Source organism: Cyrtonyx montezumae, unplaced genomic scaffold (genome assembly GCF_038088225.1).
Source record: "Cyrtonyx montezumae isolate F1298 unplaced genomic scaffold, pur_monq_1.0 scaffold_3, whole genome shotgun sequence".
Lineage (NCBI taxonomy): Eukaryota > Metazoa > Chordata > Aves > Galliformes > Odontophoridae > Cyrtonyx > Cyrtonyx montezumae.
Genome location: NW_027072034.1, coordinates 75,453,920 through 75,479,608, shown reverse-complemented (window position 1 = coordinate 75,479,608; position 25,689 = coordinate 75,453,920). Strand labels below are relative to the sequence as shown.

Here is a 25,689-nt window from a genome sequence, read left to right as displayed (position 1 = left end):
AACGGAAAGCATTTTTTTCTTTAAAATGTTTGTATCTGCTGCTAAATTGTATGTGTTCTACTGATCAGTGTTAGTAATTTGAGTTCATCTGTTATTACAACAAACATTTTTGTTTTGATTATAAAAATAATGATTTCTGCTTCCAAGAAAAAGGACACATTCTTAATGATGGCATTTACTTAATTATTTGATTGCTTCTTTAGCAGAGCTTTTTCTTTATATTATTTATTGACATTGCACTGTTAAAAGGAGAAATTTATGTATATTTGGTGTTTAGACTTAATGTTCTAATTGCCTTAAATTCTTTCTTTTCCATACAGTTAACAAATATTTAAGCTCTGAAAATCCACTGTTCTTTGAACTACGTGCCAGATACCTTATTGCCTGTGAACGCATCCCCGAGGCAATGGCTCTTATCAAATCTTGCATAAATCATCCAGATATCAGTAAAGATCTGTATTTCCATCAAGCTCTTTTCACCTGTCTTTATATGTCACCATTAGAAGATCAGCTATTCCAGGAGGTATTGTTTGTCTGAATTTTTTTTTATTGAAGTGGTACTTGTTATGTACAAAATGTCAAAAGGAGCATATGGAACTCTTTTTTTTTTGTAGAAAGAAATGTCATAAAAATCAGCAGTTACACTGGTATTGCTTAACATAGAGCTGGTTTAAGCTTTGAGAAGATAAATGTAAATGCCTAGAAATATTGTTGGCTGAAATGAATTTTTTGGTCAAGTTTACTTACCTATATATTCCCTATTTATCTTAAGTCTCTAGCATTTTGTAACTTCAGTGAACTGGCTGTTATTTTACAATTGTCTATTATTTATCAAAGCCACTTGAGCATAGTTGATATCAGTCCCACGTTTTCTGTGCTATACAGCTTTGTTAGCCTTTAGTCTTTAGTGTTTCTTTAGTTTTGCCTCAGTATGTGACTCCTTATAGTTAAATGTGGTTGTACTCTTACTACTGATAGTGTTTTCTGGAAAACAATATTTATCTTAACTTTTTTTAAGGAACAAAATAACCTACCATCATGCAAGAAAAAGCTTTTGTGTGGTTTTTAATTTCTCTGATAAATTCTGACTTGCATTACTCTGAGAATTACAAAACAGCTCTAAATCACTCCAAAGTTTCTATTCACAGGCCTAAACAAAAACTATTCCAAAGAAATAATAGTAGTTCTGCAGCTTTTAGTGGCTTCTTTAATATAGTAAGGTCTGATAGGTTTTCGTTTCGTGCTAGCAAATTTATCTAAATTGATTTTATTTTAATTATATAGCACTTGTTGAGGACTGATTGCAAGAGTGGAATTGAGATCATCTGCAACACTGAAAAAGAAGGGAAGACTACCTTAGCCTTACAACTATGTGAATCGTTCCTAGTCCCACAGCTCCAAAATGGGGACATGTATTGTATATGGTAAATACTTTATTTCTGGTGAAGCAGCTCAGCAGATAATTGCTTATTGCCAAAATGAAATTCTACTGATTTTGATTTATAGCTCAAGTTTAAAATACCAGATAAAAGCATTCTAACCTGACCTGTGAACATTTCTTGTACTTCTGTTATTCCTGTTGCCTTTTCATGCAGTCCTGTACAATGGTATTCTACATAGTAAGTGACACTTAACTGCTTCAAAAGAATAGAAGGATGAGCCTTTAGATTCTTTGGGCTGCAAATACCTATAAATATAGCACTTTTTTTGTTAGCAAAGTGTAATAGTATTCTGCCTCTAGACTTGCTGGCAGTGTAGATATTTTCCTGTCCAGCTAGTTACTGCTTACAGTAACCAAACTGTAGTATGTCTCTTGTTTAGAGAGTATATGGTTCTGAAAATGTGCTATGGATTATGCAAACTTTTACCTTAAAAACAAAGCCATAATGTAATACAGTTCTCTAAGAAAGGCTTAAGTAAGAATGTCTTTGTATTCGCTACTACAGCTTGATAGTTGAATACTTTTGTGGCTAATAAGAGTTTTCTAAAGAGTCAAAACAAATTTTATCATTCCCTGAACTGAAGGGTGCCTGAAAAGGCAATCCCTGTGCTTAGTTTGAACAATTTCTTTACCTGAGGTGATGTTTGTGTGACTTGATGAAGTGTGCTTAATTTTTCTGATACTATAGTTCAAACAAAAAGGCTTAGTCAGCAAGCATCTGCAGTTTTCAATCAAAGATAAAAATGTTGATTTGCATAACAGATTTTAATATGGAGTCTAGAATTTGTAAAGAATTTACTTGCTTCCAGAGTTAAGGGAACTGAGAAGTAAGATAGATATTCTCTTTTTCTAGAGGAAGTAATGAAGATTGGATGTGATTAAACAAATGTCACTTCATTAATTTTACTTTAGCTACTGGATATGTAGTTGATTACATTGAATCAGAACCTTTGGAAATCTTATTGATGACATAAATTCATAATGTACTGGCAATTCCTAATTATTCTGTGGCATTTTTTGGTCCAGTCTGTCTAGGAAGAGCTGGCTGTGACTATCCCTGTAAGACAGAAGTTAAATTAAAATAAGCATGTAGCTTGTCTGAACCTAGCACTGAAGATTAAAATGTAATCCAGTTGGGCTAATTGCTGCCAAAATGCTGTGTCTTCTGAATTCTTTCTTATTAGGAAATTTTTGGATGTAACCTATGAATTATGTGGTCAATGCTTTCAGTTTCAGGGATTCAGACTTTTAAGAAATATATTGTAAATGTTGACATTAAACCTGATTTTATACCATCTCCTGTCAGAACAAACAGATTAGCCTTCCCCCTACCCAGTTGACTTTCAGATTTTATGTCTGTTTTGTAAATTCAAAACAAAATGTTGGTCCTTACTTTTGGTGAAGTGGATATCAGTAGTGAAATTCCTAACCAGAATAGGCTAATGTACTGTTCAAAATGTTTATTAAGAAATCAATTCTAGCTGCTTCTGGTATTTTAAGCTTCTGTTTGGAATATGAAACATAATGATCTTACAGTGAGTTTAGAGCAGTTATGTCTATCCAGGTGAAATAACTGACTGGTTCTTTACAGATGTTAAGTCATAATGATTGCATAGCAAATGAGGGAAATCTGCTTAGTGTTTAATGGATAATGTAAAGTAGGACAAAGCTTGTCAAGCAATTAAGCATGACTGAACTGCTGTTCAAGCTTTGGAAAAAGTTGGAGTCAGGTTAGCGTACATCATGTATTTTTACCCAGAGAAGATATTCATGTCTTCAGGCACAGCACAAGTCATTTTACCTTGTTTGGAATTGAAGGCCTTGCAGATTAACAGGAATCACTTTTAGTGAAGTTAAGATACCAAAATAGATTAGAAAGCTGTAAATAGTAGATATCTGTATGAAATAGATCTTTGAGCTGAAACCGTTAGCTCTGTCTGCTGTTGTCTAGATTGAGATGATCTGAATTATTGTTTTTCTGAGGTGAAATACTACATATAGGCTGCTCAGAAAAAAAAAAAGTAACTGTGGTAGGTCTTGCTTAGAATTATTTGTGTACAAGATTGTTATCAGAGATCATTCTGTAATGACATGATTGACTTTCTAAAATCAACAAGTGATCAGTCCTCAGGAAGACAGGATTTTGTTGGAACAGGCATAGCAGAATGGCCTGCATTCTCTGCCAAGCAGTATTTAAAAGCTGTTTTGACTGTTTTCAAGTGATTCATGTTCTCTAAGTCAAGAAAATCTTTTCCATATATTCAATCAGTCTTTAGTCTTCAGGCAGTTTTAATGATTTGGATAACTGTTCAGCATGTATGTTTTGGTAAACTATGCAATCTCTACTCAAGCAGACAGACTTTCCACTTATCAATAGCAGAAAATGTTTTAGATTAGCTTAAGGAGGGCAGGCTTTACCATCCTTTTATGTTACTAATGGAAACACACAGTGCTTTTGGTGCATTGTGGTGGGTTGACTGTCTGGAATACCTGCTATTGCTCTGTGAACTTCAGATTTCCCTAGGCATGTCAATAACAGTTTAGGCATGGGCAGTAGCACAAACTACTCAAAATTTTCCTACTTAAAAGTTTCAAGCATATTGCCAAGTATTTATGCTATATTATGTACGTAATATGCAAGCAAATAAAAAGCCCAAAAACCTGCCCTTGCCTACATTGTATGGAAATCTGTGTTGTAGTCAATGCCATAGAAATATCCTGTGTGCTGTTGACTTCAATGTTAATAAACTTGATATGAAAAGTATGTAAGTAATGGAAATTGAGTCCAATCAGAAGTTCAGGAATGCTTTAATCCATAAAAATGAAAGTCAGAAACATTCATGAGAAGAAGGAGCCTCCATGTCTACACAGAGGAATAAGTCTAAAATATTCCCTGTCACAATCTAGCCAAACAGTGGTAAAACTGATAGAATGACTTGCTCTTAACCTATGGAGCTGTTCCTTCTTTCAGTTTTCTCTGTTCGTTTTTCAGTTCTTGTGTCAGACCTTCACTTGTCTGAACAAATCATATGCTACTTAAACCTCTGACTCACCTGAAAACTGATTTTGAGTTTCCTCTGGGTTTAATGTTGAAATAGCTTATTCTGAAATTTTAAGAAACAAAGCAGAGAAAAGTCAACAGCAGCATCTGCTGTTCTGTTCAAAATTAATAAGCAGTGAGTTTAAATAGTTACTGAACTGCATCCTTAGCGAAAGTGTTCCATTCTTTCTTTCTTAAACTTATGGCTGAGATTTAACTGAATTATTATTATTATTATTATTTTCCAATGAACGATTTGGTTGACAAATGCACTCTTTTTAAACTTCTGTGTAAAGTTTGTAAAGAGACCTCAAGAACTTAAATTTCCAGACAGGTAAAGACAGAGGTGAACAGCTTGTTTCTTTAGAAAACCTGAGACTAATTCTGTTCTTTGAGTTGTTTGTAGCGTTCCTTTTTCTCTGTTTCCCCTCTGTAAACCTTATCTTTTTTTACTTCACTTTTCTTGGTTTCTAATGAAAGAAAGAAATCAAGATCTTGTATCTGCTTCAATCAGAACTAAACCTGTTAAACAGAATTATAGAGCTGTCCTAAATTTAAAAATGAAGTTAGTGTTCTCACATAGTCAGTTCTGTCACTTCAATTCAGACAGATGCTGACTTCTAAGTTTATATCTTAAAAAGTATGTCTGATTTATGTCTGACATAGACAAGAGACTCTTGAGTATCAGCCAAGTATTTTGTCAGTGACTGCATCTATTGTGAGAGGAGGCTGATAGAAGGAAGTTATCTTCTTTCAGAATATGAAAATCGTTTGGTCTCCTTTTTTCATTGTAATGTTGTGATGAGAATTTCTGTGTAGTCTTACTGAATCAGCTCCTGTGTAAAATCTTTGAGGTGCCAGATTTTCATATAACTAAGAGTTAGATGTTGATTGTAAAAGTCTCTGAATTCAAGAACATAGCATTTATAACGGGATGTAGATTTCAGTCAGCTATATTTTATAGACTAAAAGTATTACCTGTGTAAGAGTTCTGCTACAGAGATCTAGCAGTGTGTTCTTTCATTTCCTTGTGTCAGTCAAATATTGTTTGACTTGAATGATAAAGGTGTGAATAGTGATGGACCCTGTAGCTGCTGTTGGTAGGGAAAACTGATGATGACAGCAGTAAAAAAAAAAAAAATAGTGATTTGTGTAACTAAAGAAAGCATTTCTTGTCAACAGTCCATAATACTGTCTATGTTTTGACAATAGTCTTGTTTTCTACACTTCACTTTCCACTTATTTTCCTGAAGGACTCCTTGTCGTTGCAGTGAACTTAGTTTAATCCTTAAATGTTAACTTTGCAGCTTGGTGTTTGCTGCATGTGGTATTAAGGGCTAAGTGCTATAGCATCACATTATACTGTGGAGTTCTCTGTTACTATACTGAATATGTTAATATTTTGTTGCATACTTAATTGGATGAGTAATAGGACATACTCTGAATGCTTTAACAAAGTAATTGAATTCCATTTTCTGTTGTATACTTTGTTTACAGTTGTGGTGTTAATTAGATTGGTTTTAAGCCCTCAAATACAAATTTAGTTGCAGAATATACAACTTGTTACTCTTTGTAACACGTCATGCTTAGTGGTAGACTTCTTTAATACTCAACATAATCAAAGTATTCTGTTCTGTGCTTATAGGGACCTGATTTTCATTTGGAGCAAACTGCAGCTTAAATCTAACCCCTCAAAACAAGTATTTGTTGACCAGTGCTACCAGCTTTTAAGAATTGCTACAAACGTCAGAGTAATTTTCCCTTTCATGAAAGTCATTAGGGATGAAGTAAGTTTCATGTTTTGTTTGCTTTTTTTTTTACTCTTTCTTTCCATACTTTGTGTTAATAGTGAACAAGTAATGTTCATGTTTCTGTAGAATGGGAAGAAAGGACAGGGAAGGGCATAGAACTAAAAGCTTTGTCAGGTTCTCAGATATTTGTCAACATCAATTTTGTCTTTGATCTGGTGTGTGTTTTTATGACTTCTTTTTAACTGAATTGTGTTGAGTAAGGTTTTCTTCGTTTCTGACTACAGAAAATTTCAGTAATGGTGTTCTATATAAACTATGGGGAAACTGCTTATAAATGTATGGAGTAAATGTGAAAGATATGTGGTTCTTTTTTTTTTTTTGTGTGTGTGTGTGTGTTGTTTTTGTTCTTTTAGCCAGGAAATAGAATGTCTGTGCCATTGTATCTGCTTTTCACTCTAAGGTTCTGAATCCTTCCACAATTTCTAACCAAAGGTGAAGTAGTGCTTAACATAGTATAAATGAAAGAAGAGCTTGACTAAGATGGAGAAAACATAATTTTGCTTCAGAAAAGTATGCTATGTTTCATGCTTAACATGTTTTCTGCTTTTCTTTATGAACGCCTGCAAAAAAAGAGGAAGTGTAATGTGCAACCCTTTCTGCACAGTAGTGCCTGCTGAGATTCTAAACATGTTGCTTTTTATCATTGGCTCGATTGAACAAAGCTTATCTGTTTTCTGTTCCCTAAATATCTGAGTAATTAAATTATCAATTATTTTGTCAGGGTTGATGTTCTGCAGTTCTGAATGCAGTGATTTGCTGCTGTTCAAGTTTTTAAGCTTAGTATGTGTTCTAAAGTGACATGAGTAACTTGATGTTTTAGAAAGCTGCATTTTTTAACAACCAAGATATAAGTAAATATATTTAACACACATTTAAGTGTATAAAGCTTCACTGAAACTCTTCTTACTAGTCTGCCATGTGTTGGGTAGTATGTTTCTGACCACCCCTTAAAATTGTAAGCTCAAGGGAGGATTCCCAACCTAAAGTGGAGAAAGGAGGAATTCTGAACATTGGAAGGCTGTCTTGTCAATTCTGAAAATTCAGGCCTGTAAAATGCTTCACTAGGGGTTGTTATGGCTTCCTCAGTGGTGATTGTTGAAAATCAAAGGCACTGTTTTACAGCTTACATTTTGCTGTTGATGTTTAGGCACTGTTTATTCGAATTCCCCCCTCACACTTGCAGAACCATAGGTCAGACTTTTAGATTTGACTTTCAGTCTGTAGACTTCAGTAAACCCAAAGGGAAATTACCGTACTATGTAAAGCTGTTTCCTTTCTGCAGGTTGGTGATGACGGTCTTCAGATATGTGTTGAGATATGTGGATGTGCCCTACAGTTGGACCTCCGTGAAGATCCCACTATGAAGAGTCTTATTTATAAAGCAATTGCTCACTTTCTGCCAAATGACTTGGAGATCCTCAGAATTTGTGCGCTTTCAATCTTTTTTCTTGAGCGTACCTTGGAATCCTACTACACCGTTGAACATTTATATAAATGTGCAGATGAAGAATATAATGAGTGCACTAGTTCTGTTCAAAACCGTGTACGTTTTGAATTGCTTCCTATTTTGAAAAAAGGTTTGTTTTTTGATCCTGAGTTTTGGAATTTCTTGATGATCAAGCAGAATTGTTTAGCGTTATTGGAGGATAAAGCTTTTGCTGGCTTAAGTGAAAGTACACTGGAAAACTCTACCACAAATGCAGAGAAGATAACAGAGTATAGGGCTATGAATGAGGAACGTATCTGTACAACAGATGTAAGCAATGGGGAGCTTGACTCTGAAGACTTCTCTGAAGCCCAGTCCAAAGGTAATGCCAAAAAGAACCATGAAGCTCTTGAAGCGTCTAAAATGTTAGATAATACTGTACCAAGACACCGCTGTGTGATATGCAACAAGGAATTCCTTGGTGATCACATTGTGAAACATGCACAAGCTCACCAGAAGAAGGGCAGTTTTTCCTGTGTACTTTGCAACAGAAAATTCAGGCAAAAAGGACTTATGCTGAAGCACTTGAGGAATCATGTCAGGAAGATAGAAAGACAACATCTTGCTGCAGTTCTTGAGGCCAGTCAGCAGACTCCTGTTCATAATGAACTAGAATGTTCTGATGTTTGTCCCTCTCTTGAAAATGGGAGCTCTGTTGGTTCTAAAGAGAAAGAACCAGATATCGCAATAGCTCCAAGTGCAGCCATAGAACAGGAGAAGGCTGAACAGGTATTCAAGGCAGTGGAAAATCATGTAAGTGACCAGGATGATGTTACTGAAAATAGTAGTTGTGACAGCTGCTTTAATAATGCTCCTGATGCTTTAAGTACAGAAAGCTTGCCTGAAGATGATGAGAGCTCCAGCAAAGAGTCACCTATTTTGCATAAAGTGAACGGAGCTTTTTCTTCTCAAAAATATATAGATGCTGTGGATCAGGAAGGAAGCTTGAAGTGCCCTGCTAATGGTTGTGCTAGAGTGTTTAAAAAGATTCGATTTCTCAATAAACACGCAAGGAAAGCTCATCCAACAGATTTGAAGGTGCAGCAACATATAATGAAGTGGAATAAAGGAAAATGTCGTTTCTGTCAGAGGAAATTTGCTGATTCCCAACATTTTATAGATCACCTGAAGAGACATGTGTATCCAAATGTTTACTTTTGTTTACACTTCAATTGTAATCAGAGATTTAAGCTGTCAACTGAGCTAGCAGAGCATACAAAAAGTCATAATGTTTTTAAAGCTCAGTGCAATTTTGCAGAGTGCTGTGAGCTATTCGAGGAGCTCCCTTTGCTGTATGAACATGAGGCTCAGCATTACTTAAGTAAAACGTCAGAATGTTCTGAAGATGCCAGTGAGAAGGATTCTTCAGATGATCCTTCAGAACTTGGTAGTTGCCATGATGATGATGAATCTGTTAATGAAAAAGAAACTGTAGATTTACCAATTCCAACTTGGAAGTCAAGGAAGGATTCTACAGAACCAAAGACATATATTCAAAGTATCGAGAAGAAAGCAAATACTGTAATTCAGAATGGAAATGAAAGTTCATCTGAGGGCACTGCTGCTGTTTTGATAGACCAAAAGACACCTGTGTTGCAGCCAAATTCTGAAAACTGTAATGTTAGTGACCAACTAGTCAATGGGCACAGTGACCCAGATCAAACATCATCAAAGTCATCAGAAACACCTTTGGACAGAGTGGTAGATGAAACAAGGACAGAGAATGGGTCAGTGTTACCCGTTTTACAGAATTCCCACGAAGCACCACAGAATAACACTGCTGCCTCACAACTACCTTCTAAACCAAATCAGACAACAGAGAATACTTCATATGGTGTCATCTTAACAAAACCATATGTTAGACCCTTGCCTCCAAGTTATCTCGATGAACGATACATTAGCATGCCAAAACGTAGAAAAATGTTGACTGATAAAGTAGATTCTCATTCAGAACAAGATAAATGTTGTAGTAAAACAACGGAAAGATTTAGATGTGGCAACTGCTTGACTATCTACTGTAATTCAGAAGCACTTGAGGCTCATCTTGCACAAAAGAAGTGTCAGACGCTCTTTGGATTCGATTCAGATGATGAAAGTAAGTCTTACAGTTCTTCTGGGTCTGTTTGTGTGGAGGCAAATACGAACCAGATAATGGTTCTTGTAAACAGGCTGTCTGATGGACCAGGTATGAAACGTACCACTTGTAAGCAATTGAGGTATGATAAAATTCAAAGGAAGGAAGGTCACTCACATCAATTATTGCACTAAATTGGAATTTCAATTTAGATGTGTTATCTGTGATAAGAAGAGGTGATGAAAATTGGTAGGCAACACTTACGGAAAAGATCTCTTATAAGACAGAGAAAAGAATTTCAGTCTGCCTTTTTTTTGCAAGTTTGAAGCCTCACATGTAGGAAAACGTGAGCAGTGTTCCAAATGGGGGAATGATTTACATTGAGAACAAAATGAAGATTAACCTATGTATTCTATTTTGCAGGTGCCTGATTCAGTGTTGTGGGAAAATGTATCGAAGGAGGAGTGGTGTAAGAAAGCACTACATGAAGAAGCAGGAGTTTGTTTCCCAGTTGGCCTTAAATCATAAAGCAGTCTCAAATTACTAAAGAAAACATGACCTTGATAAAGAGAAAGCACATTTTCTAGACAGAACTTATAGAGGAATAATGGGAGCTCTGCAGCTTTTGAATCCAGAAAGATTGCTACAAAATCCCCAAAGTACCAGTTATCCAAAAAGCCACATCCATTCCAAATGCGTGATTGAAGCTTATCAGCACAGCCTTTCCAGCACAAAGGTCTAAGGAAAACAATGCATACAGCTGAACAGGCAGAGAAAGCAGAGGCATTAATTGCCTTACAGAAATAAAAAACAGCTGGTTCTGTAAGCTGCTTTAGTTACAGAATGTGGTTAGAGGCTCTTCATCTGCACAGCTGGAAGAAGTCATTCAAGAATGTGTCACTTTATGATGAAACGCATAAGAAATGTGTAGAGGAACTAAACATTCTTTTTTTCAAAGTTTGAGTATGTGATTCCATTATCTGCTAAAAAGTGTGAAGCTCATTTAATAAACTAATACTTGGAATCCAAAAAAGAATGATGTAGAAAGAAGTCTAAGATGGGTGGAAAACTCTTAACAGCAAAAAAAGAATTTAACCCTTAAAGTACAGAGCACGCAAGTAAAAAGTGTGTTGGTGTGATATTAAGTTAGGCAAAGTGGAAATCAAATGTATGCAGGAGAAGGCCTTTAAAATGTGGTTAAAATACATGTAGAGTGTCCCATAAAATATCCATTTTATATGTAGGGAAGACCAATACAAGCAGTAAATGCACAAGATATGTGAATATTAACAGAAGCAGAATGAAACAAATGTGGAGTGTGCAGAGGGATAGACTTGTACTGCAGAGGAGAGTTTAACTGATTTTATGCAAATATAGGGATGTATCAGTTGTTGACATAAATGAAGAGAATTTGAGAAGCTTTCCTAATTTTATTTTTAATTTAATTTTTTTCTTAAAAAAAAAATCATGACAGAAGAAACCAGGGCATGAGTGTCAAGTTAGGAAAAAGATCAGGAAGAGCTTACTTCACACGTGTGGTATTACCTAATAGTGGTAGATCACAACTCAGTATTGTAATAAAGTATTTACTGTGTAAAAGAAAGGGGGAAAATGTGTATTAACTCAGCCTTAAGATACAATGTACAACTCTATCTAGCATCATCTTTTGAGAAGATAGCCTTTCCCACAAGTTAGTGAAGAAGTTTATTTCATGTTAAGCACTTTATCCAGTAACTGGCTGTTTATAAAGACAGTCACAAAGTTTATGAAGGTAAGAATTGAGTCTTTCACCTTTCTAGATCCCCAAAAAAGACAGGATGTTTGGAAGCATGAGTTGGATTTGGATGATCTTTATGGTTCCCTTCCAAACCAGGATATTTGAGTCTATGAAACCAAAAAGATGCTGTTACAGTTTTTGAACTCCATGCTCCAGAGATGTAAATGTGCACATTGTCTAATTAATGTGTTAATTTATCCTCTAACAACTGTCTTACAATATCTTCCCACCATAAAAGTTATTTTTGAAATTGTATTCCATGTTATTCCCTGAAAATATTTGAGTGATTGTCACAGAATGTCCAATGATGAGACATGGTGTGTACAAATGAAATGAGTACAGAAATATAGGACAGCAAAGGCCAACTGTTCCTGCTCAGCTACTTTGCTTCCTGAATAGTTCATCACAACATCTGTATGACTTAGTAAGATGATCAGCTTGCTTAAATCAAGATGCATAAAAATTGAGTAAAAAAAACAAGTTAAATAAAAGATTTGTTCATTGTAGTAATGGCTCACACTTGTAAACTTAAGGGTTTCTCTGTAAAATAAGCTGTTAAATAGTTCTGGAACTATTAGTTCAGTAATGCCTCTGCTAAAAATCCTCTGTCAAGTTGCAGATATTTGCATTAATTCTGCTTCCTTTTCCCTTCCTGAGAGGTAAAAAGAACACAAACTCAGAAATCATATTTTTTGTAATTCTAGTTTTGTTTTGTTTTGTTTTTGTTGTTTTTTCCTTTAAGTTGGATTAACATAAAAGGTTATAAAATTATGATCACAGATGTGTACATTACATTGATATAAATGGCTGGCCCAATTTCTGAGATCTTTATGACATTCAAGGCACCAAAGAATTTTTTTTTTGCTTTTTCAGAAAAGTGATTCAAATGTCATCCATATGTATTGCACACACAGTCTAAATGAATATTTACATATATAAATACATTAAAAAATTTCAAATTCAAGGGGCTGTACCAGCAAAATGCACTTTTGCTTTTTTGGGGGTGTTTTTATTTTTTATATTTTGCTTCATGCTACCAACTATGAATAATTTTTAAGGACCCAGTTAGAATCTTGAATGTTCCCAAACTCCCCGTTTTTGTTTTTTTTTTTTTTTTTGGTTAGCATCTGTTAAATTGGCTGAAGTGTATTTGGGGGGAAAAATTAAAAAAAAAAATAAACTGCTGCAGTTTTAAAAATCTGGGAACTCAGTCAATAGATGTGACAGGTGTTTGTGTAAAGTCCTTCAAGTGTACCTTTTATCTTTGGTGCTTTTTAACATTTTCCTGGAGCTCCATGTGTTTGAATATGCTTTTAAAAACACGGCTGAAACTTGCGTTTCTTCTTTTGTAGATAAATGCATCTATGTACGTGCATAAACTGTGACCATAATTTTTTGTACCCATATTAAACTCATTTTTGTTCAAAGATGCTTTTCTTGGACACCACCATTTGTTTATACCACGTGTTAAGAATATTCACATGAGAGAACTGGAAGACTGAATTCATAAATAGGTGAGCATTAGTTATCACCTAACACCTATCAGTAATATCTTGAATTAATATGGCAAGTGGGTGGTAAAGTTTTTAAGATATGATTTTATTTCAGAAGACACTGTATTTTCTTCAAACTGTTCTCTAATACCTGTTGGTATTCTCAGTTGCAGTATTCAGTTCTGAGCAAACAAATACTGTTATGTGTGTGGGATAATTCTACATGCTTTTTTAGGATTCTTTAGTAAATTGAGTATTATCCTGTACTAAGCCTGCAAATGATAGGGCTGCAAAACGTTCTGAGTCTAGAATTGAAAGGTCTAGTCCCAGGCATTAAGCATCTAATAGGAAATAATTCATCAGGATGTATTGCTTTGATTCAGTAAATGCTGGAGTATATGTGTAATGTAAGCATGGACGTTTCTGAAAATTGCCTGAAGTTACACATGGACATAGCTTTACTGGATCGGTTTGTGCATTTTATTGCTGATAATCAGGTTCTAAAAACGTTCCTTCAGGTGGCTTCAACTTGGATTTAAACTTTTATTGTAAGATTGTCTCCTCTAACCTGGTGACAGTTCACTGTAAAGGTCATGCAAGCTCTAATTCTCAGAGAGTTGCCATTTTGTGGGCACCTTTCACAAAAAAATATAATTATTGAAAGTGGTCATATCTGTGGGGGAAAGGTCACTGGTACTTTGGTTATTTAGCCATATTCATTGAAACTCTATAAATTGTATAGTTTGGATAATTTATAACATTAAACTTTGTGATTTTTAATATCACACGGAAGGTTCAGATGTACTCATTTCTTTTATTGTTTAACACCAACGGCATGGACAGGAGACTCAAAGGGGGTGGTAGTGTTACTATTTTCTTAATTTATTTGGTACTGTATAACACCTTTCTGATTAAATGCAGCATATGCATTTTGGGGTTCTGTTAATTTGTAAAAGCTGTTACAAGTTCAGCAAGAAAGGAAATTTGTGCTTCCTTGTTGAATGTTAAATTATTTTACTTTGCATTTTATATGAGAGTACAAATTAAAACTGAGCCATCAAACTGCAATAAATCAACAGTAGTGTTTCATTTTAAAAACTTTTTTGTACTGTACATAGATTTGTTCAATAAAACGTTGTCTTTGTTGTTGATAGAAAGTGATCTCGTCTTTTGGGGATCCGCTCTGTAAATACTACTGCAGCGTACTGTAGTGCAGCGAAAGCTTCGAGCGCGCTGTGTACCTTACTAGGCACCAGCCCGTCTTGTGTATACGCACGCTGCAATACATTGCTTGCCGCCTCAGCTCTGCTTGTGAGCCGGGTCGGAACCTAAGTACCGGGCGTTGTTTCCGCCCGGTGACTATTGATAAGTGGATGCGGTTCCTCGGGGGCGGTGTTGAGCCGGACCGGAAGTCGCCGTTTCTAGGAGTTAGGCCGTGGGACGGCGCCGGGCGGAGGCCATGGCGTCTCCGGGGCTGAGCGAGCGGGAGCGAGCCGGCTGCCGCGAGATGCTGGAGCTGCTCGAGACCGAGGAGCTGATGGCGCTGACGGACACCGTCACTAACCGCTTGGTACACCCTGAGAACCGCCAAGGTGTGCGGATTCCCCTGCGGCGGGCGGCCTTCCTGCGCGGTCGCCCCTATCTCAGGTCTAGGAAGCGGGCGCCTGTGCCTGAGCAGCTCCCGCCGCCGCGCTGCCCCTGAGCCCCTCTGTACCCCTTGGCCTGTGGCCCAGCGACGGAGGCGGAACGGAGCTAGCCCCTGCGGCCCGCTGCGAAACGCGGCTCCCGCTGGTTCGGTTGAAGCGCCTCGGAGCTTTTCCTCCGCTGGGGCTGGGTCTGTGCCGAAGACACCGGCGTTCGTGTGCCTGCAGGTTTTCTCCAGCCTTCTTAATCTTTATAGCGATTATAGATAAAAGAGGCGGTGGTTTGGTTATTCAGCTATGCTTCATTTCGGGTTTGAACTTAGTGTTTGTGGATATATAAGTTGCTGAGAACCCAGCCTCCGTTTGAGTGAGAACTGGCTGCACAGTGACTGTAAAAATATATTTCATCTTGAGTTCCAAATTCTGCTGCAGAACCGTGCAGCTGAATGTTTGAATGCTACATTTCAGTGCACTGGTATTGCATTGCTACACCTGATGTTTTCTTATGAACATGAGCTTCGTAACATGACTTGTGCAGGGATAAAACTGATACAATAACATTTCTTCTACCTCCAGGAGCCCCCTTTTGTCAATCTACTTTGCAGTGTCTAAAAACTAAATTCCTGGTACAGAATGTTTTTTCAATGTAGGAGAAATAAGAGATGACCTATTTTCTGTCAATTGTCCGTTCCCAGGAAGCATCTGAATACTTATATGTACTTGAAAATAGTGATGTTTTCTGGCCAGGTTACATAAACTATTCATTTGATGCAGAAATTAAGACTCAGATTGCATGTTCAGAAGAACCTGGAAAGATTTGTCTGGTTCTTCTTTCTCTGTGTAATCTTGCTTTCAAGAAGACAGGTGGATAATAGGCATGTTTCAGAATATCCCTAGAGCTTTTCAAATGGAAAATGAAATAGAGCTTTTGATGAGTGAAAATACACTACAGTGGCGTGAAGCAGCAAGCCTTAAACACTCTGCCATGTTAGAATCAAATTATATTGCTCTGAAGTTATGGCAAGCCATGTCTCTGGGACTGTGGGTGAAATGCATTGTGAACAAGAATCCTTTCACTTCTGAAGGCACCTGGAGTTGAACATCTCAACCAACCTGAAAAATATTGGTGGTTTATTTGTAAACGTTCATCCTTTTCATCAAGCTTAAATGATGCACAGTTCCAAACGGTCACGGTACCACTAGCAGGGATTGCAAGGTCTGTAGCTCTTCAGTAAAACCAACAATGGTATTTGAACACATTCCAAAGCTTTTGGCTTCTTTGTGTAACATGACTTGTGTCTAGTTACTTCAGATTTCAGTTTACGAACAAATCCGTAACTGTGTGCATTTCACTTAGTGTTGTGATCTATTGGGAGGTGCAAATCAAGAGCTTAAGAAATAGCAGAGGTTTGTGTCTTAATTGTGAGAGATACAAGTGCTGACTTCCATTTCTTCGCTTGCAGAAGCCATTCAGGCCATCTTGGTTTACAGCCAAAGTGCAGAAGAACTTTTGAAACGAAGAAAAGTATGTCGAGAAATACTTTTTAAGTATTTAGCAGTACAAGGAATTGCAGTATCTCCTTCCTCCGAGAAACATCAACTCATTGCCTATGTAAGGCAGTACTGGGACGGGAAGCTCGTATCACATGTCTTAGAGTCAGGGGAAAGAAAAACATACGCAGAGGTGAGTGCTAGCTTCTGCAATATATGAGGATACAGAACAAGAATCACTGTGAGGCTTTTTGCATGCATTTGAGAAGGTATTGAATCTCTTAATGTGTTTTTTTTGTATGTGTGTTCTTGCTTGCTCTGATCAGATCATTTAAAGTAACTGTGCCAATGTGTCACTTGCAGAGTATACTACAAGTGCATTTTAACTCTAATGTGTGGGGACTTCCTCGTGCTTTTAAGTTGAACTGCCATTTAAAAATAGGGGATATTGAGAGATAATTCTGTAGACTCCAGAATAACTCAAAGCAGTGTTAGTGGTGTGGAAACCCTGCACAGTCCCTTGCCAGTTTTTAATGTGATAAATGTTCTCAGAAGTTTTGCTGCTAGCTGGGGATTTTCAGTCTTTTGCCAGCCATGCCAGGGATTAGCATTTGTAAGGGCTTTTTAGAAAGGGCTCTTGATATGTTTCTAGAGGCAGTGTGCTCAAAACAGCATTGTCTGTAAGCAGAGCTTTTCCTTAGGTCTTGCAGTTAATAGAGAGCACTTTTACGTCATTGAAATGTTAAGTTTGTAGCAGTGCCAGTTCTGTGCCGTTTTCCTTTCAATTTAAATAACGCTCAACAAGTTCAAATTACCACATTCAGCCTAATCGCTGTGGTGTAATGAACTTTCAGGGTTTTATTATTCCTGGATCTTTACCATGCAGTTTTCAATAACCTTGCTCTCTCAAGTACTATTTCTCAGCGACGTAATGAGCAACAGCCCCACCAGCTGGACTGCTTGAGCTCTGTAGCTGTTGAGAATTCAATGCAGGGAGCTTTCCTCTGGGGTTAGCTGATTAAATTGAAGATTTAGCTGATAATTGCTTTTAAAACAATGTTTTACGTGCATGTTTGGAAAGAAAACTTTGCTTCTGCAAAATTTTTCTGTTTTACTTACCGCATGCATATGATAGAACTGTAGAAAGGCTTGGGTTGGAATGGATCTAAAACATCTTGCTTTGCCTTTGTTTTTGCTTAATCCTTTTGGTCCTTGTCACGTTGAAGGCATGAGTAGCAAACTTGCATAACAGAATTGGAAGTTAATTATAGTTTCTTGTTTGACAGTTCCAGGATTTTTGTATAGCTGAACTTTTCATCTTTGATTGTAAAAATAGACTGATTGACAAACCCTGCAAAGCAACTTTGCCATTTAGTTCTTTTTCACCTTGCCCTTGGAAGTCATGTGCCTCTATGCTGGGAAGTTAGAATGATTTTTTTTTAAGTAAAAAAACTTTGCCTGTTGTAAAAGAAAGAAGAGAATAAGTGAACTACATATTTGTACGGATTAAATAGACACTCAGAGCAATACTTGAACATCCAGTTGTTGCCTTTCCTTTAGAAAGAGCTGTTTTTATAATCAACTTAAAAACCTGTTGTAAATATTTAATTGCTAACCAATTTGTTGCCTTCATTCTTGCTTTTCTACATGTAGTTGTAGACATAACAAAGAAAGACTACAAATAATATGTTTTTTTAATTATTATTTAAGCCTGGCCCATAACTGTATTTAGAAAGTACGGCAAGCAGTGATAGGACTCTTGGAGCAGTTTGCTGCCCTCTTCTGGTTTGAATTTTACAACACGGTCTTTGTTTCCTAATTGATACTCAGGTTTGCTACTTGCTGTGAATTTGGCTTCAAAATTTTACACCCGTTGCTCGTGAGTGTCATTTTCATCAGCTCAACATTAAACTCAGATATTATTCAAGGTTTTTTTTTTTTTTTAATCCTTTTGTCTTAGATGAATTTTAGGAATGCCTTGTTCTGTAAAACAAGGTAAAAGACAGCATGCAGCTTGTTTGTGATCCTTAGGGAGCTAGTCTGAGGTGTATTTTGAGTAGGTTCATGCATTCTTGAAAATCCCTACAGCCTTCCTGTCCCGTTTAAGTGATCAGCTTTACTATTAGAAAAGTAACTGAGAATCAACAAGTCTTTTTTTTTCCTGTGTGCTTTCAAGAGGAGAGATACAATAAGGCGTGGTTCTCTTTGATTTGTGCTCCTCTTGTATTAGAAACATACTGTAGACTATAAAAATTACTTATGAAGGTGATCAAACACATTTTGGGTGATTTTAGCAGTCTTGGTGCTACACAAGGCTGAGTTCAGGCATGTGATCTGGTGCTGAGACAATTCTGGAACACAGTAATTCATTGAATTTCAGTTCTTCCTGAATTCTCGTGCATTTATTAGCAAACACTGCTAGCTTTGCTAAATCAGAAATATTGCTGCTGGCCACAAATCAGAAGTATTCTGTCAGCTTCAGGTAGCAGGATGTGCATTTTCAAAAGGTGACTTCTCTGTAAGCAGTTTTCTTAACAATTGTTTGAATGTGCAGAGAACTCCACAATTCACAAGCTTGAAAGGTAGGAAGAAACAAGAGACTGAAGACAGTATGGCAGAGGAAAAAAATGTCAGCATATTTGCTAACTTTAGTCTTAGTGAATTGGTGCATCTTAATATCAGATCAGCTTTTAGGGATGAGTCTGTAGCCTTCTTAATTTTCTGTAACTTTCTTTTCTAAGTGTAAAGGTCAGCAAAAAGTTAATTGCCCAAGTATTTTTTATGCTGCCAGAGATATTTTTTTCTCTCTGTGAGAATCCTGATCTCACAGAGGTGGTTCAGAAACATTTCCCCTGGCCTTTTTTCAGCAGAGCCAGGATTTCCCTCTTGGGTTACAAATTGCAGACCAAGGGAGAACTGCATTTCAAAGAACCTACGCTGATTGTCTTAACTGAGAGATGATTACAGTCTTAAGAATAAATGTTTTTTTACTTTGTTGTTTTCTTCAGGTACTCTGTCTCTGAGTACTTGAAGATTTGGAGTGTTCAAAGTAAGAATGTAAATGACTTTGGACTGTTGAAACTGGCAAACTCGCATGGTAAAACCAAATAATACTAAGAAAAAAATATTCTTAATTGCAGAGTCATGAAAATAGGCAGAAGTCACAGGATGATATTCATAATCTAGGAGAAGAATTCTGCCAGTGGTTCTTTGAACTCTTAAATTCTCAGCATCCTTCGGGAGTAAAATCTGAAGATACGTGGGGACCTCAGCATTTCTGGGAGAATGCCAAAATGAAGTTCTGTTACAACACAATAGAAAAGAACATAGAAGAATATGATGGTGCAGAAATGGTGAGCCTTCGTCTGCTCTCGTTGGTTAAAGAAGAATGTCTTCTATTCAACCCTAACTTGACTGCTGGTGGACTGAAATGTGCCATGTCACGACATGGGTTAGTACTGGTAGCAGTGGCTGGCACAGTACATAGAGGCAACATTTGTTTGGGTATCTTTGAACAAATTTTTGGACTCGTTAGGTGTCCAATTAGAGGGAATACCTGGAAAGTAAAAATTGTGAATCTTAAAATAGTTGGACAGAATGCTCTGGAGCCTGGAATGCAGATCGAAAAACCCTCCATCAAATATGAGTCAAATCAACTGCAAGAGTGGTACGATGGGAAAGAACTGGCACTGCTTGAACCTTACAAATACTGAGCAATTCTTTCAAAACTGAATGACCGATGGTGGGGGGAGAAAAAACATAGAGCACTTACAGTGTTTAGATGAAGATTGAAATGATTGCAGCGACGTGATATTGTCTCTTTCTTGAGTCAGATTTGCTGGATCACAGGTGGAAATACTGAGCCTAAAGGTGATGGTTTGGGGCACCTTTCCAACAGTTAATAAACATTTAAACATATTACTGTAGACTTTGTAACTATAGTTGGGAATGGAGTTATTACAGAATGCGGGTACATTTGAATATGGGAAGCTTTATATCAAGTTGGAAGACCACGAGTTCACAAGTTATAAGTTGCTTCTTTTTGGGAAACTGTTTTGAACTCCTGCTTCTGGCTTTTTTGACTCCGTGCTTCTGGCATTTTGAAATTGGGACAGGTGAATGTCTGATTGGTCTTTTAAAAGTCCCAGGAAAACTGTCTGCTAATTTGTGAATCTTTGGAGTGAACAGGCAGAATAAAGTGAATGGAGATGCTGCCTGTTTATTCTGAATGTGATTTCCTCTCTAATCAGTAGTAGTAGCTCAATGGGACAACACAGAGGTTACCATTGTTGAAATTTATATCCTTTATTTTCTCTTACTTCGCAGTTCCACTGTTGAGATGGTTTCATGGGCATCTGTTTGTAGCACTGTCTCTCTTGGATCAAATGGTTGATTTTAGGACTTACAGACTTAGTGTCTGAAGCAAATGCTTTGATAATTATTTTGTATATACTTGCAACAGAGTTTCTAATATAATAATTGTAATTTTTATATGTTTTCTCAACATTGGAATTCTTGTCTACTCCTAGCTGCTTTATCACGTTGTCAAGACAATGGGAATTTACAGCAAGTTGTGATATAAAATAAATAAAAAATCTAAATACTACTGAAATTATTACCATTGTAGAATTTGACTGCTCTTTACAATTCTTTTTTTCTTCTCTCTATTAAGTGATTAATGGTGAAACTAGAGAACAACTTCATTTCTAGCATCTTATTTGATTTATTTAGGAGTTTTGTTTGTATTTTATAACTTCACCAATACGAGTAGTGAAAATGGAAATGTTTTGATGTGTTTGTTAAAGAAGTCAAATGGTAAAATTCTGGGCAGATGAGGGGAAGAAAGATTCAGGTATGTGATATACCAAGAAATACCCTGAACTGATTTTTACAAACAGTCTCAATCTAAAGTTTTTTTTAACAACAACAACAACAAAAAGTCTAAATTGATTCATTTTCTAAGCAAAAGTTCAAATACTGTGTTGGAATGTTCTTTCCCAATAAACAGTTGAGGTGTGACTTAATAGCTACTAATTTATTATAAACAAACATCAACCTAAATTTCATATTTAGAAGAAACAGTTTCCTTGTTTGTTGACAGTTGTGTTCCTTTTAAGGTGAGGACAAAAGCCAACCCAAATGGACACTCCTTCAACGTTCAGTTTGCAGATCTGTACTACAACCAAACGTTTGATCTTTTGCAGAATTGTAGTTTCCAGCTGGCACTGTAACTGTTACTTTAGTCACTGTGTTAAATATGAACGTGACAAAGGGTGTAGTGTTCATTGCTGCTTTAAGCAGATTTGATGTGAGCCATCCCCTTCTTCTCCTCAGGTAAGTGTCCTTGCTTCCTTCTTCTGTCAGTGCTTACACCGAACAGGGGGGGGTGGGAACTGGTCCCAGTTAAAACCAGCATCTCCTTAGCAACTCTTCTGGCTGACCAGCTGTGACAAGGCTGGCCACACCAGTACCCACAGAAGGAACAGAGAATTTCCTTTTTTGGTGCTAACCTGAACTTCTCTGGAGTTAAATTTGTGATCAGACAACAGCCTCTTTCATTCAAAATGTTTATTTTTGCTAACTTCAAAATAATGAGTGCAAAGAACATTGTGATAAATCAGCTTTTTACTAAAGTTGCTAAGTAATGAATTTGTTCTTACTTCTTGAGTTCTGCAAAAACTGTTAATGCTGTTCCAGGCCTGTCACCTCTGTAAATTCCTACTCTGTAGCAGAGTGGAATAGAGGACATGCAATTTAGTGATGACCTGCGGGGACAGCTGAATGCTCTTGTGGTGCTGATCGAACTGCTAAGATCTTGATAACTAGAGTGCAGCAGTTATCCCAGGTTGCTGCACAAAATGCACAGGAAATAGCACAGTACCTGCTCTTTACAGTCTCGCCACCTGAGTATTTGGTAGGTGCTGACACTTGGGCAATGCTGAGCCATTGTGGCTTTGCAGTTGTTAAACTGATGTGACTTTTTATCCTGATATACCTTCCTTTTTTTTTCTCTCAAGCCTGTGTTTGCTCTTAAAAAGCATACTGTATCCCTTCTACATACACTTCTTCTCCACTTGGAAAAAGGATTCCAATTTTGGTTGTTCATGCTTTCCATTAGGGAAGGAGCCACAACTGTATATAGCATTGAATGTGGAGGTCTAAGATTATAATGTGCAAATGCTGCTGTAATGCCAGAGTGACACTGTTTGGAACTGCATTGTTTTCTTGAAATAATCTTCAGGCATCACTGCTGCAACGTTTTTTTCACATATGACTGATTCCTTGATCTTTTCAAACTGAATTGAAGCAGACACATTAGACTGTCATGCATGAAAAACTGGAGAAGTGAACTCCAAGGCAATCAAGCTCTGTAAAAAGCGAAACAGGGAAGTTTCTTTTTCAAAAGACAAAATAAAAATCCAAAGTTAAGTGTGCTGTTTCTCCCACAGCTTACAATTAACAGGAACTGCTGTAAACAATTTTCTCCAGATAAATTTAATTTTAAACTGTCAGGCTCTTGTTTTGAGTCTGATTCTCCAGCCAAGAGCATACAGTGCTTTTATCGTTACAGAGAAGTTGGCAGTTCCAGCACTGTTAAGAGTAGGGACTGTATATCCAGCAAAAGGTGAGAGGTAATTCATTTAGTCTGCCCATCAGTGAAGACTGATAGAATATAGCTAAGTAAGGCTATTTATATGTCCAGGAAGGTAGCAAGAAAAGAGTCCAGCAGCTGTGATAACAGCAGATCTTGGAGTGCCTTGTTAATGGAAGAAGGGAAAACATTAAAGAGCAGAATTTTATTTACACTGACAGAATTTCCGCTAGTGTTAGACTCCTTAGTCTGAGATGTTGAGTTTCAGCTCGTGACTGATGTGAATTTCAGACTCTCTTTGCAAAGGTGAATAGCATATATGTTACACAAGTAAATTTGGAATGCACAGTAATGCCAGTTAATTGCAAGGATCCTCTTTTCCAAGCTCATTCACAGCTGCTAGTACTAGTAAGAAATGACCTCTTAGAGCTGTTGGGTTAATAAACAGTGCTGTAATCCTTGCTCTATCTCCAGAAAATCCATAGGCTTGATTCAGTCGGGCTTTTCTCAGCAGGTATAATAGCATTTTGGTGACATCTGGTGGCAGATTCATTGTTTGCCTGTAGTTAGTGCATTCAATCTGCGCAGCGATGCAGGCACAGCTACTAAAGGCTTGCTGTAGAGAAAGGTGAGGAACTCCTCTGAACAGTGCCTGTTTTATTCCCTCCTGCTTTGGCCTTTTGGATGCCTGACATTAGCTGGAGCTCGGTTGCCCTGACTGAAAGGAAGGCCTGAAGGCAGTTCATTGGCCCTAGATAAAGAACTCACAGATGTTGCAAAGTTTTCAGCTCATCAGTAACGTCAAGTTGTGATACTGAGGAAACCTGTTCTAGAGCTGTAGAGAGAAATGGTGAAAAGAAGACTTCCTGGCAATAAGATTTCAGCTGACTTAACATGCATTTCTTTTGTCATCTGGTACTGTTTTTTGTTTGTTTGTGGGTTGGTTTTTTTTTTTTCAGAATATCTTCCTCGAGTGCCTGGGATCTTGAAGGCAGCACAGCTGCTGTTTCTTAATATTGCCCGTGACTGCAAATCTTAATCCCCTCTCAGATCCAAGGGGAGGAAGATCACTCTCATTCAGAGTCTGTGAAGAGACTTATTTGTGTGGAGAGGTTATGGTTCAAGCTGTATTGGTTTCAGTTGTAAAACCAGAGTAAAAAACACCCAGAAATCCATTTTAATTTCTTAAAGCGGCCATAGCTGTTTTTCATGTAGGCAGTTGCTGAACTGGCCAGGAAGGTTTATGTAGTGCAAAAGAGAGGGAGACTGGAATACGGGCTGAAGACAGATTCCTCTTCTGTATTTTGTCTGGTTGGACTGTGCTCTGGGAGAGGCAGGCATCTGGTGGAAGGATCTAGAGACATGTAACTCATGCACACCCGCTAGTTCTCTGCACTGTGAGAGCATATTTGCAAGGGGAATAACATCATGGTGCATGTGCAGCAGTAAATCACTCATTTTAAAACCCATAAAAGCCAAAGCTTCTCATCTAGATTAGGTTTTGGTGCTTTGCCAGTTTCCACAGGAGACTAGCATGAGAAAGGAAATAGCATTTTTTAATAACTTGACTGTAATTTAACAAAACAAAAGAAAGGCTCATCTCTTACCTCAGAGCTTTCTCCTTCCTGAGCTTATGAACCCCACTACGTGCCTCGTGGATTGCCTGAGAACCTCAAAAAATATATAAATAAATAAATGCATTTACAGTGTTTAAAAATGGTCAGGAGCAGCCTTCGTGTGAGGAACGAGTGAGTAGACTTTCTTAACCAGGAGATGCAGTCAGGCTCTGTGTTTTTACTCTTCTTTTCCCATGTCCCCTACACTTTTCCCACTTACTTTCTTTACATCTCATTTTTGGTCAGATTGCAGTATCTTAGCTGTCTTGACAGGAATTTTTGGTCTTCAGGTGTTTTGACCAGTAGGGTTGTGGATGCTCCATCCCTGGATGTGCTGGACCAGGTTGGAGGGCGCCCTGGCAATGTGGTCTAGTGCCAGCTCTGGAAGTTGGTGACCCTGGCTGTGGCATGGGGGTTGGAACTTGGCGATCCAGCCCAGGCCATTCTGTGATTCTATGATTATATCTAGTTTGAAGAGATACTGAGTATGCTTTCAACTACAGAAATTAATGAGAGGGCAGGTTAGGGAAGAAGCTCCTGTAACAGTAGATCATTGGCATTTCCATCTCCTTCTTCTCTCAAGTTAGTCCTCAAATATAATAGGATATGGCCAGGTCTTATCCTGTAATGCAGAGAGTTTTAATCTCTGGCAAGGAAACACATCCTGTATCCAGTGCAAATCTCACTGTGATGCAGATCTGCTCTTTGTTTCACTGGTGAGAGACCAAGAAATCCTTCTGTAAAATACCAGTTGTAATTAAGAAGCAGTGAACACATGGATATTGATGGAATTTGTTTCAGTTTGCACTGGAGGTATACACAGAAATATTTCAAGCTTTCATGTAAGCATCCTGGCTAAGTGCAAGTGAGAAATTAGAATTACCATATTGTAATTCCATGATAGCAGATCACATTTGAAATTTTAACTTACTGAATTGCAGAAGCTCATAAGCATATAGGAAAATGTTTTCACATTCTGTCTTGACAGCTATCACAGCCCACTGGTACCTAGAAACTTATTTTAGATACCCTTTGTTTTTCTAGTATCATCTAGATAATGTGGATGAGTTTTGCATTTACATTTCTGCTGTTTCTCACAGTTACTATCCTACAGCAAACCATCTACAGCATTGAGTACCTCCCCTGTAGGAAGCATTTTGGTTCAAGTCAGGTGGCTGCTTTAGAAGCAAATACCACGACTGCAGCCACACATGCAATCAGCGAG

General features: G+C 37.4%; 2 protein-coding genes across 4 annotated transcripts in view; both read left to right on the top strand.

Moving 5' to 3' along the window:
* The window catches only part of ZNF654 (zinc finger protein 654), a 35,011-nt gene extending 22,908 nt beyond the window's left edge, over positions 1 to 12,103 (top strand). For 2 of the 3 annotated variants that reach the window (XM_065741940.1, XM_065741942.1), the window contains 5 exons: positions 321 to 523; positions 1,285 to 1,424; positions 6,127 to 6,268; positions 7,575 to 9,873; positions 10,276 to 12,103. In XM_065741940.1, coding sequence (XP_065598012.1) covers positions 321 to 523; positions 1,285 to 1,424; positions 6,127 to 6,268; positions 7,575 to 9,873; positions 10,276 to 10,283 — 2,792 coding nt within the window. In that variant the 3' untranslated portion in view covers positions 10,284 to 12,103. The remainder of the gene's footprint in view (positions 1 to 320; positions 524 to 1,284; positions 1,425 to 6,126; positions 6,269 to 7,574; positions 9,874 to 10,275) is intronic. The other variant, XM_065741941.1, reaches the window with a different exon arrangement.
* A 2,383-nt stretch (positions 12,104 to 14,486) lies between these two features.
* CUNH3orf38 (chromosome unknown C3orf38 homolog) lies at positions 14,487 to 20,862 on the top strand. Its single transcript, XM_065741939.1, has 3 exons — positions 14,487 to 14,714; positions 16,229 to 16,449; positions 19,397 to 20,862. Exons 1-3 carry the CDS (start codon positions 14,582 to 14,584, stop codon positions 19,967 to 19,969), a joined length of 927 nt encoding a protein of 308 aa, XP_065598011.1. The 5' UTR covers positions 14,487 to 14,581; the 3' UTR covers positions 19,970 to 20,862.
* The last annotated feature ends 4,827 nt before the right edge of the window (positions 20,863 to 25,689 follow it).